The sequence below is a fragment of the Scylla paramamosain genome, chromosome 40 (genome assembly GCF_035594125.1).
Source record: "Scylla paramamosain isolate STU-SP2022 chromosome 40, ASM3559412v1, whole genome shotgun sequence".
Classification (NCBI taxonomy): Eukaryota; Metazoa; Arthropoda; class Malacostraca; order Decapoda; family Portunidae; genus Scylla; species Scylla paramamosain.
The window spans coordinates 1,022,501-1,035,000 of NC_087190.1; the positions used below are offsets into that span (position 1 = coordinate 1,022,501).

A 12,500-nucleotide genomic window follows, 5' to 3' on the forward strand; every position below is an offset into this window, starting at 1 on the left:
CTCTCTCTCTCTCTCTCTCTCTCTCTCTCTCTCTCTCTCTCTCTCTCTCTCAGTAACCGAACCTCTGGATTTCCAACTTTCTTTACAGTACTTTCGGTTTTTATACTCCAATTTCAGCCTGTTCCAATCGCTGCACTGCCCACCTGGCCTCGCTCCTCCTCCAATAATCCGGCAGGTGAACTTTTAAGTCTTCCCTCTCCCGCGTAATGATTAAATTGAGGCTCGTATAATCCCTGCAATCCGTCACTGGCTAATGTCATGTAGTGCAAGGAAGGAGTGGGTGTTTTTAGTGTTTTTTTTTTTTCTGCCTTTTTTTTTTTTTAGTGCTGTGTTCAGGTCGCAAATTACCTGAGCGCGCATTGTGTTCGCGGGAGTTATCGACTGTAAACAAACATCCTGCCATTAGCGGACGTTAATTGAAGTTATGCTGTGTTTGCTCGTTCACTCGTGCTGTCGTGTTTATCCAATGGAGTTTGTTGTTTATTTATTATTGCACATTAGCTTATTTAATTTGTCATTTGAAAGTGAAATATTTCGTCATTAGTGAGTGTAAAGTGAAATTATACTGTGTTTGTTTGTTTATTGGTTTGTTCGTGCTGTTACTGCTTTGCTTGTTCAGTGGACTTTCAGTTATATGTTTGCAATTATTTATTAATATGTGTATTTATTGATTTTTAGGTAAACAGACATTGTGCTCTTCGTGAAAGTAAATGAAAATTCTTTTTGAGTACTCTTGTTGTATTTCATTAATAGAAAAAGATATTTATTTATAAGTATACGTTTTCATGTGCATTTGATTGTTTTGAATTAAATAAACATTTTTCCTACTAGTGAACGCGAACTGAAGTGACACTGCTTTGCGCTTTACAGTGTGTAATTGACCTGTGTAATAACTTCTTATATCAGCAAGCATATCCTGTCACCTCATGTTTTGCACATAAAATCAATAAGTGAAGCAGTCTTGGTAACGCCTCCCTTCATGTGTCTCGCTGATAATGCACCTGAATAACAAATGGCCAGCCTGCCTTTCCCGAAATACAGTGGCCGCGTGTCGAGGAGAGATGGGACTGTCACAACACCACCCACACACCTGCCCGTCCCTCCCGGTGATGAATGGTTACCTGGGACCACGTGGGAGGTTAACCCTTTCACTGTGATATGCAACATTTCACGACAAAAAAAGCACTGTCCATTACCTTGAAAGCACCTACGAGAAATTAAAATGGATTAAAAGAATAGGTTTCCCAGAGTCTAAGTACTGTAATATCTGAGTTGACTGTAGGACACACAAATATGTCTGAGGGGTTTCTGATTTCAGGAAAGGTGTGCCAAGTATTCTAAAACACTTCTATCCCGTACCTCCACTTTTAAAGGCTCTAATTGAAGCTATACGGGTTTTTAAGATTGTTTCTACGATTTTTACTGATAGATTAACAGTATTCCTTCATTATTAACTGGAGAAGCAATCTTGAAAACCCGGCCAATCATATCTGTGACCCTTGAAAACAGTCGTACTGAGAGCAGAGCGTTCCATCGTGGCAAGAGAGCAAAGCGTTTCCGAATATGGGCTGAAGAATGGCTGGCCGCTTCTCGAACTAGGAAATCCTCGTTCACTCGCTTCCGCGCTGACCTCTCGTACTCAAGGAAAATTGGAAGCGTTTGTTAGTGGGAAGGTGTCACTCGGGTGTGCGTGGCTGACCGTGACGTGCATGGTGGCTGGTATTGGGATCTGAAGCCATTGTCAGAGAGAGAGAGAGAGAGAGAGAGAGAGAGAGAGAGAGAGAGAGAGAGAGAGAGAGAGAGAGAGAGAGAGAGAGAGAGAGAATGCGCAAAGGAAAATTAGAAAGAGAAGATTTGTGTGTGTGTGTGTGTGTGTGTGTGTGTGTGTGTGTGTGTGTGTGTGTGTCTGTGTGTGTGTGTTAGTCCCAACATTCCCGTAGGTCTATAAGCCTTGGTGTGTTGTTTTACGATGTTCGTGTTTCGGTGACTGGAGGAGAGTGTATCATTTGCAGCTGTCCCTCAAAGGTCATCATGCAGGCAGGGACTCACAGTACAAGGCAGGAAGTGAGGCACCGCGCCGCTGCCCCCACCGCAACACACTCCATGGTTTGGTAAAGAAGGAAAGGAAAAATACGTATATCTTAAAGATACAAGAATAACTTTGTTTAGGTTTATTTATTATATCTTAAGTAATCATTTATCTCACGGAAGGTTGGTAGCTCTTCGTATCTATAATTCCATGGTTTTGATTCTCGGTTCTCAATCAAGATTTTTCTAAGCGGAATCCCAGTTGCTAGACTCACGTAGTCTTCAATGTGTGCCGGCCAACAGTGCCTGGAAAGGTTTAAACCGGCAGAGAAGAGAACTGACCACTCTGTTGCACATGTCGAGGCCTGGGATTGAGAGGCCCCACCAGTCCTTGAGCTACATGAATGAGGCCATCATTACCTCCAGCTTTTCCCCTGTTGAAGGTCCAATTCTCATGAAGAGGAGACAGAGAGACCTTTTAGATGAACTTATAAGAACATGATGCAAAGTGAACACCCAGGCTCCCCACAGACTCCTCTCGCATCGACGCTCCAGGCATTAAGCGTCATGGAGCCTCGCATTGCAGGCCGCAGCGGGCTCAGCGGCGGCCGTGTTAGTGGGAAAACAAGCAGCGAGAAGCACACGCACTGCAGCTGCCCGCCTCCTTGACACAGGCCCCTGAGACAGTAGTCATCTGTGGTAATTATGAGGTATTTGGGAGAGTAAAATTGCCTCGTTTCGCGTTGTTTAGGTCGCCAATAAACGAGAGAAGAATTTCGAAATGAAAATGGCTGATGAAGCACACCGCGCCGCGTACTTGCTACGAGCCGGGCGTGTTTTGTGCTGCAGCGGCGAGTTTGTGGCGGGAATCACGGCGCTCTCACAACCGCCGCGTTACCTGGCTAGGCTAATTCCCTCAGAAGGAGTAAAATACATGAATAAAATCACACTACGAGTACTCCCAGACTCGTAAAGACAAGAATCACGCTGCTAATATCAAAACTCCAAACTTTTCCTCAACTCCATAACGTCTATTTAGTTAATGGAGTGTGCTATTATAAAAGACGGAACCCATTAATTTAGCTAAATACAGCCTCGCTCACCACCACCAGCGCCGCCCTCGCCAGACCAGACCAGACCAGACCGAGGCAAGCTAAGCCAGGCCAGACCAAACTAACTCGCAGTGTATTTCATTTTTCCAGACGCTGCCTTTAGTATCCAGTCTCTTTACGTAGGAATTTTCCAAGTATTGAACTTTCCTTCTAAACTTTTGTGGTAATTCCCAATTTTAATTCCCTCTTGGGCAAAAAAAAGCGGAAAAAAACCTCGATTGAAGTTAAGTTCCGATATATTGATGCTCGTTAGAGCGAAGATTCATTCCATTTCTTGGGCCTTTCCGCCACGTCCGTCTCAGGGGCACGGCGCACCACTCACGCCCCCTTCACGCTCCCCTCACGTTCCATTCACTGCCCTCCCGGTCGCCCCTTACAGCTGCCGCCCATCCCACCCATTTTTCACCCCTTCTTTCTCCCAAATTTCTCTGAACCACATCTTTCCAGCATCCCTTGGTAGCGCTCTCCTGTTTCCTCTCCAGCTTCCCCTCCGATGCTCGTATTTACCTTCCCATTCTCCTCTCGTACACTGCCCTAATATCTTCAGGGATTTTCTTTCGTTTAGTTCCTCCTGTTTTGATCAGATTATGACTTTTCACTTTCTCAATCTCCGCCTCACTTCTGCTCTTGAATCCACTTTCCGACACACCCACTCGTTCTTTTGGCTCTGTCGCGTCCCCATGCAGTTTCTCCCCCTCTGTTTCCTGTCAAATTTCTTATCTCACGTAACCAATTTTACTTCTTTCTTTGCCAGCGTCCCAGCCGGTCCTCCTCTTCTACCCCGTCTCTTTCTTTCTCTCTCTTTCTCTGTCCTCCGCCCACGTGTCCCTTGCCATCAACCTCCTCCCGGTGTAGAGTTGAGTGAGGCTGTCTACTCCTTCAACATCCCCCGCAACTGACGCTATACTGATATTTGCCTCACGTCCTCCCAGCTTCTTCAAGACCGTTTTCTGAGTAAACACTTTTTGCTCCCTGCCACCCCCCATCACGGCAGCACGAGGCTTCTCAGAAAGGACTCCTCTCACAATACAAGAGGGAGTTTGTGCGAATTATTCAAACTTGAGGTGAATTGCTTGCGCTACTTCAGAAATGGTTGGGAATTGTGGTGGTGGCGGTGGGTTAATTAACTGATTTTGGGGCTTTGTGTTTTAATGCTTATGTTATTGGTGTGGGAAAAATGAGCATATCTTTCCTTGGTCCTTTTCTTTATTTCTTGTATTCAGGTGAAATGCTTGTTCTACTTGAGAAATACTTGGTGAATTGTAGTATTAGTGGATTAAATGATGCTGGGCTTTGTATTTTAATGTTTTTTTCGATATTGGTGATGAAAAAATAAGCATATGGCCGCGTTTTTTAATGTATTTAGACTAGGAAGAAAATATTCATGACTTGGGTATTCTTATTTTCTGGAATATATAGTGAATGCGTCAAAATATTTTCCAGAGTATGAAATATATCTTTCTGCTCGCTTTACGTGTATGCATGTATGCTGCCTTTTTTTTCCCCCAGGAGCAATCCCGCATTGCAGTAAGCCCTCTTTTGTATAAAAATTGTGACCTCTGGAGGTTCATAAATGACGGGAAAGCGAATGCGAGGGGCGAGTTTCCACGTTACCCCACCCCCACACTCCCCGAGGGCACTGACATGGGAGCGCCCCTTAGCTGTTGTCCACGCCACCTTACGGCACTTATTCGTACATTAAGGTTCATCAGGTCATTATCTTTATCATCACCGTTATCATCATCAATAATTTTGCTCCTCATCCATTTGTCAGTTACTTGTCTCTGCCAGGTCATGTTAGCAAGATTTCTTACGTTCCTTTCTAGTTCTTTGTCTGCTCTGCTTTCTTTCTCCTTCTCTAAGTTGCCATTACGTTGCTCTAATTGTTCACTAAACTCTCCGCTTAACCTGCTTCCTCTTGCTCTGTGTATTTAGTGGTTCGTCTGCCGTCTACCTGTCATTTCTCATTCCATTATTTGAATTTTATGTATAGTTCTATTTCTACCCTGTCTGTCAATCATTTGTCATTACGGTCTTCAATTATTTTTGGTTTTCTACCTTATGCACCTACTATCTGTAATTCCCGTTAATTGAATCTTGTTTTCTATCTAACCTGCTGATCTGTCATTGTTCCTTGAATTGTCTACATGGGTTTCTTTCCCCCACTGTCTAATAATAATATGTCATTGTGTTACTTAAATGATCTGTCTAGTTTTCTGTCTATTCTGTCTGTCAGTTATTTATCATTATGTTATTAGAACTGTCGTATTGTCTCTCTCTCTCTCTCTCTCTCTCTCTCTCTCTCTCTCTCTCTCTCTCTCTCTCTCTCTCTCTCTCTCTCTCTCTCTCTCTCTCTCTCTCTCTCTCCACGTATTAGGTATCTTTATTACTAATGGATATGGCGGATCTGTTTTGTGCGATTTTTAATATCCAGCAATTTTATGCCTGTAAGCTGTATTATCATTTATTTTTATAGTTAATTTTAATGCATTTCAACGTTTTACTGTGACATTCGCGCGGCATGAGATGTAATTAAATCTCTCTCTCTCTCTCTCTCTCTCTCTCTCTCTCTCTCTCTCTCTCTCTCATTCCACAAATCCTCCATCAGGGTCGTCTCATTTTCTCGTGTTTCTCACTCTCGTCCTTTCACGGTTTCAAGTTTTCCTTTTACGCTTTTCCTTCAGCAGGTTTATATATATATTTTTTTTTTCACCGTAATTTCAAAAGTGACTCCTTCAATATTATACACAAACTTAATTCGTGCAATAAAGTCATTTGGAATATTGTGAATGTGGATATGCGGTACTTTTCTCCTTTTCCATTTTTTTTTTTTCATGAAATTTATTGTACCTACGTTTTTACCCGAATTTCAAATAAAGTGACTCTTTGAATATTACCCACAGTCAAGTTAATGCGATACTGTCATTTGTTTCAATATTATCCTTAAAACAGTCAGAAACGATCATTTATATATTGTCGTTTTACGTGTTCTTGTTTAAATATTTTCCTTAAAACAACCAAGAACGTTTTGCACATTTGCTCGTATAGGAACTAGATCTGTCGTCTTTTTAACTGTTTATCTGCTGTCTACCTGTTCCTGTCTCAACATTATTCTTAAACCAACCAGAAACATTAAATTACATACCTGCTGTTTCACTTATTCGGTTTCAAAAAATATCCGTAGAAAAACAACCGGAAACGTTAATGGGTGCATATTAAAATGGATACGGACCTGATTACTCGTCTTGGTAAATATTTATCTTCTTGTTTCTATTTTGCTATTAACCTCAAAATAACCAGACACGTCAATTTGTATATATATTTTCATACCATATATATTTTCCACGCGTCACTTCTCCTTGCGTACTTGTTGCCAGCGAGTATTAGACTAGACTCACCTCCTCACCTGCCAGTTTAGAGCTTGGCGTGGATTACTGTAACTCATCGCTAAAGTTTGCCAATATCCTTCAGTGGCGTTTACGTGTGGCAATAACAACACTGTACATCTGCGTTACTCCTCCCCAGAACATGCTTGTAAGTGTGTGTGTGTGTGTGTGTGTGTGTGTGTGTGTGTGTGTGTGTGTGTGTGTGTGTGTGTTTAGGTGTTACTTCCTCGCCGTTCATCACACACTGCTAAGTTTGGCAATATCCCTGCGTGGTGTTACGTGTTTGTAGTAACCAACCCACGCACGCACGCAGGACACTCCTCCCTCGCCTCGCCCTCATTGATGTTATATGTTTTCATTAGTTTAAACGAATATCTCTCTCTCTCTCTCTCTCTCTCTCTCTCTCTCTCTCTCTCTCTCTCTCTCTCTCTCTCTCTCTCTCTCTCTCTCTCTCTCTCTCTCTCCTCAGTATCTTCCTCAGTTTCACCAAATATTGCATCTACGTTTTCTTTTCGACTGGAATTAATTTGAGACTCGCGCTCCTCATTAGTTGAACTTCTTAAACTCCAAGTATGTATTTTTCCCGGACACATTTCGCAGCATTTTCGCACACCGTCCTTCTCCACATTCCTGGCAGACAGTGTGAGATTCCCCGCCCGGAGTTTTATGCTCGTGAAGTTGAAATTAAGGAAGAAAATAACAACTTTCGGCCAAAATTATATACTGCTGATGCTTCGGACGTGGGATGCATGTATAGTTCACACTAACACATGGCACGGCACATCAATCTTCCCCATCGTGTTTGGTCTCCTGCGCCTTCCTCAGTCACGCGTGTCTTGTTTTCTCTGCATCCGTGACCCAATAGTTCAGTTCTCACACACACACACACACACACACACACACACACACACACACACACACACACACACACACACACACACACACACACACACACACATGTTCTTTTAGTGCGTGAATGATGACTTAATATTTAATACCAGACATAATTCCAGTTCGTTTTCTGTCCATTACGGTTGAAAAAAAAAAAAAATACCACGGTTTATTAGGCAATATTCCACTGTACACAACACAAGTAAGTTATTGTGTTTATATTTTCATCTATAAGAAGAAACATACGAAATAAGGAAAACTGCAAGAAGCCATCAGGCCTACTTTTTTCCACCTATCATCCCCATCCATAAATCCATCTAATCTTCTCTTAGCACTAGAGGGAGAAAAACTGTATATTCCTTCGTGTGACCTTCAATCCTTCTTCCGCAGGGCGAGGTGCTGGAAGCCAATAGGAGCGCTGGCCTGATCATCTCGGACCACAGCCTCGTGTTGCAGAAGGTGAGGCGGGAGCGTGCCGGCGTGTACACCTGCGCCGCCCACAACAGGGAAGGCAAGGGCGTCAGCAACAGTGTCAAGCTCAACGTGATGTGTGAGTAACAGTGTGTATGAAGAAACTGGGACGATGTGTGTATGTATGTGTGTGTGTTTGTAGCGGGTGTGGGAAGAGGAGTGTGTAGTAGGAGTGAGGAGATGGGAGGGTGTATCTGTGTGTGTGTAGGGGAAGGGAGGATGTATCTGTCTATGTGAGTGGGGAGGGTAAGGATGTATATGTGGGCGGGAAAGAGGGAGGGTGTATCTGTGTAGGGGGTGGGGAATGGGGGGAAGTTGTATTTGTGTATATGTGTGTGTGTGTGTGTATGTGTGTGTGTGTCCGCCTCATAGCAGCACATACGTAGGTTCTGAGCTCTTCTATTGCGATCTTATCCTCATGATATCTGTCCTCATATTCGTCCAGTTTCTTTGGATGCGTTACTTGAAGTTATTTATATTGAAGGCAATCAGCTAAGTATAGGAAGCAAATAATAGTTCTGTGATGCTGTCCATTAAATAACTTCATTGGGTAATCGGCTTCATCTCCAGCTTACCTTTTAAATTAATGAACTTTTTTTTTTATTTTTATTTATTTTTTTGTATATGTGTAGGAGGGCACTGGACAGAGGCAACTAAATTTATAAAAAAAAAAAAAAAAAGGCCCACTGAGGTACCGATCCCCAAACGGAGTCAAAAACTAAAGGATAAGTGTCTTGAAACCTCCTACATGTTTTGTCACTACACACACACACACACACACACACACACACACACACACACACACACACACACACACACACACACACACACACACACGATCTAAACAGTATCTTATCCTCTCTCTCTCTCTCTGAGTTGATTTTTTCCATACTTCTCCCCATCTGGAGGCACGGAACAAAAGACGCGGCGGGGCTCCCATGACCTTTGATGGGAGGGAGAGAACACCGCCAGGCCCAAACAGCCTTTGCTTGCCTTTTATCGACCTTTCTGGGAACAGTGGGCGGCGACGCGGCAGGTCAAGCTGGGACTGCCTGGAGGGTTCATAGGAAGAGAGTTTTAGGGGATAAAATATTCATTGGGGAAAATTTTAAGAACCAATTATTTTTGTGGGGAGTTTTAGGGGATAAAATATTCATGGGGGAAAATTTTAAGAACCAATTATTTTTGTGGGGAGTTTTAGGGGATAAAATATTCATGGGAGAAAATTTTAAGAACCAATTATTTTTGTGGTGAATATTTTAGGGATTATATATTGATGGGGAGAAAATTCCAGTGATTTAAGTTACTATTCATTGGGAGAAGACTTTAAGGATTACATATTTCTGGGGAGAATGTGAAAGGGATTAGATATTCATGGTGAGAAGATTTTAGTGATTAGATATTCATAGAAAGAAAATTTGAGGGACTATATTCATGGGGGAGGGAATTTCATAGGAGTCAATTATACTGGGAAAATTACAGCCGTGATTAAATATGTATGAAGAAAAATACAAGGCTGTGTAATATCCAGGGAAACTTGCAGGAGACTTAATAGCCAGAGGGAATATTACTTTGTGTGTGTGTGTGTGTGTGTGTGTGTGTGTGTGTGTGTGTGTGTGTGTGTGTGTGTGTGTGTGTGTGTGTGTGTGTGTGTGTGTGTTTAAAGTTTTTATTAACTCGTTCAGATCTCGAACAGAGTACAAAACCATCAATGAGTAGCATTAAATAAATCTTGTGGGTGCGGGTGTGTGCGTGCGTCTGTCTCAGTCTGTCTGTTTTGTCTGTGTGCACGCGTATATATCTGTATGTCTATCTGTGTATGTGTACGTGCGTGCGTGCGTGCGTGTGCGTGACTTACGGCATCAGTCCCGGTGCGGCTAATGGCGGCCTGCCGTGTCCACAGTCGCGCCGGTGTGCAGCAGCCCGGGGCGCCGCACCCAGGGCGTGGCCAGGATGGAGAGTGCCAAGGTGGTGTGCCAGGTGGAGGCCTTCCCGCACCAGGTGAGGCCCGTCAGGAAGTCCCATCTCCCTCCCTGCTCATCCCCGCACGCCATGAAATTAATCCTATCCTGACCCACCCAGCACGCCGCAAAGGGAACCTCATCCCGACACCCCTGCATCCCTCTGAGTGAACCCAGCACGCCCATTCCGTCCCCGCTCATCCATGCACCCAGATAGTGAATACCATCCCCTCCCCCTTCTGCAACTGGGTAAGTGAACCTCATCCCCCCCATACCTGCATCCTACCAAGTGAATCCTGCCTTCACCCAGCAAATCCCTGTCCATCTCTTCACCCCGCTAAGAGAAGCTCACCCCGCCCATCCCTGTACTCACGCTAAGATAACCCCATTCCTTCTCAACCATGCACCTTCACTATGCATGATCCCCATTTCACCCATTCCTGCAGTCCTTTAAGTGAACACACACCACTCGTTCTATCCCCGCCTCTCCCTGCCCCGCACCACGCCCATCAGCCTTGCTTTCACTTCCCTCCCCCATCCCGGAAGATATTTCATTTTTCAGTAAAGTAAAAAATGCATCTCCTTTAAAAAATTCAGGGGGATTTATATTTATATTGAGTCCTTTATTTCTGTTCTCCATTAAGTTGCCTTGAATAATTTTGGGCAGAGTGGCGCACTGACACAGCTTTCAGTACCACACAGAGTCAACGTGAATAGTTTTGCATGTCTATATTAATATGCTTTTCTTTCCCCCTGTCAAGTTACATTGAATCGCTCAGCATCGCATTCCATCACCTTTGTCGTGAGGTGGTACTGGTTATTGCTGTGTTCTTTATTTATCTTTCTTCTTCGTAATATCCTCCTCCTTATTTAGTTTTCTTCTTTTCTTGTCCCATCTTCATTGAATATAGGGTTACCGCACTATACCCTCTGTGTTCTCTATTTGTCATTCTTCTTCCTTACATATTTTCTTTTTTGTTTCGTTTTTCTTTTTTTTTGCCCCATCTTCATTTAATATAGGGTTACCACACCGTATAGCCCCAACACTCTCCACATATACACCAACGCTTGACTTACTGTTTGAAATTCCCCTCCACCGCCTCCTGTCTTGAGGTGCGGGGCGCTGAGCTGAGCAATGACGTGTCGTGTGGCTCGTCTCTCCTCCAGGTCAACTTTACGTGGCGATTCAACGGGTCTTCTGAAGGCGAGGCGCTTCCCCTCCACGCCATCAAGAGCCAAGGCACGTCCTCCATGCTCAACTACACGGCCTCCATGGAGCAGGACTATGGGACGCTGCTCTGCTGGGCTGCCAACAAGATCGGTATTCAGAAGGATCCCTGCGTCATTCATCTGATCCCCGCAGGTTAGATATGAGACCCCATCACTTTCCTGCCACTTGTTTGGGGATGACAGGGGTAAATGTGGGTATTATAATAGTGTTTCTGGACCATAGTTATTTCTGCGGTGATTAGATGACCCCTGCGTAATACGAGTACACCTGATCCCTACAGGTTAGATACGCGACCCCGTCACTTTCCTGCCTCTTGTTTGGAGCTGGCAGGGGTAAATGTAGGTAAAGTTCTGAGTTATGGTTCAGAAAGACCCGTTGGACACCTGATTCCCGCAGGTTAGATACGCGACTCCATGACGTTCCTACCACTCTTTTTGAGAAAGGTAAGAGGTGACACCGGCCTAGGGCAACAAAAAGTAAAAAAAAAAACGCCCACTCATAATCATAAAAAAGGCCTGTGAACGTAAATGTGGATAAAGTTCTGAGTGATGTTAGTGTCTGCAGAGCGTCTGTATTCTTGAAGTGTTTCCGGTATTTATGTGACTCAGTAACCTTCCTACTACTCGTCTGAGGGTGGCATGGGTAAATGTGGGCAAATTTCTGAGTAATAAAGAGATTCTAGACAATAGGTATTCTGAAGGACTTTATATTTAGGCGACTCTCCATCCTTCCTGCCACGTCTTTGCATCTGACAAGGGAAGGCTTGTAAAGTTTCGTGTGTAAATAGTTTCTTGGCAATAAAGGTGTTCGGGCAGTTTTGCAGTCACTTGGTACTGGGGCGGATGGTACTCAAGTCATACAGGCCTCAGGTCAGGTGATCCTCAAGAAAGATCGGCCTGAGTGCAATAGGCCTCAGGACGTTTGGTACTCGAGATACTTGGCACCCTAACGGCTTGATCCCAAAATGTCTCGTCTGGACACAGGCTTCGTGAAAGCAGAATGTGGATCCACACAACACCACCCCATTCATTGCTTACTCAACCACATTAACCCATCCACTCAACTACTCAACCATATCCACCCACTCACACATCCACTTACACATTCACCCATCCACCTACGCAACCACCTACCCATCCACACAACAGTGCTCCCAACCACCCATTCGTACATATATCCACCCACACATCTTCCAACCATCTCACCAGTGGGAGCGTCTGCCATTACCCGCGCTAAGACAGGGTCAAAGCAGTCTTAGCACCCGCGCGGATTTATGAAGGAGGCACGCATTTTATGATCAAAATTCCCCATTTTTTTCCTCCCTATAACCCGTTTCATAGCTAAGACTAAATAGCTACTACTACTACTACTACTACTACTACTACTACTACATCTGGAGACCTGCTGCCCCTCCTTCACC

The 12,500-nt window shown here is 44.1% G+C and overlaps 1 protein-coding gene across 1 annotated transcript in view; it reads left to right on the plus strand.

Moving 5' to 3' along the window:
• The window catches only part of LOC135092667 (nephrin-like), a 117,144-nt gene that overhangs the window by 80,999 nt on the left and 23,645 nt on the right, over positions 1-12,500 (plus strand). Inside the window, exons 8-10 of the mRNA XM_063991272.1 lie at positions 7,808-7,967; positions 9,792-9,889; positions 11,017-11,212. Coding sequence (XP_063847342.1) covers positions 7,808-7,967; positions 9,792-9,889; positions 11,017-11,212 — 454 coding nt within the window. The remainder of the gene's footprint in view (positions 1-7,807; positions 7,968-9,791; positions 9,890-11,016; positions 11,213-12,500) is intronic.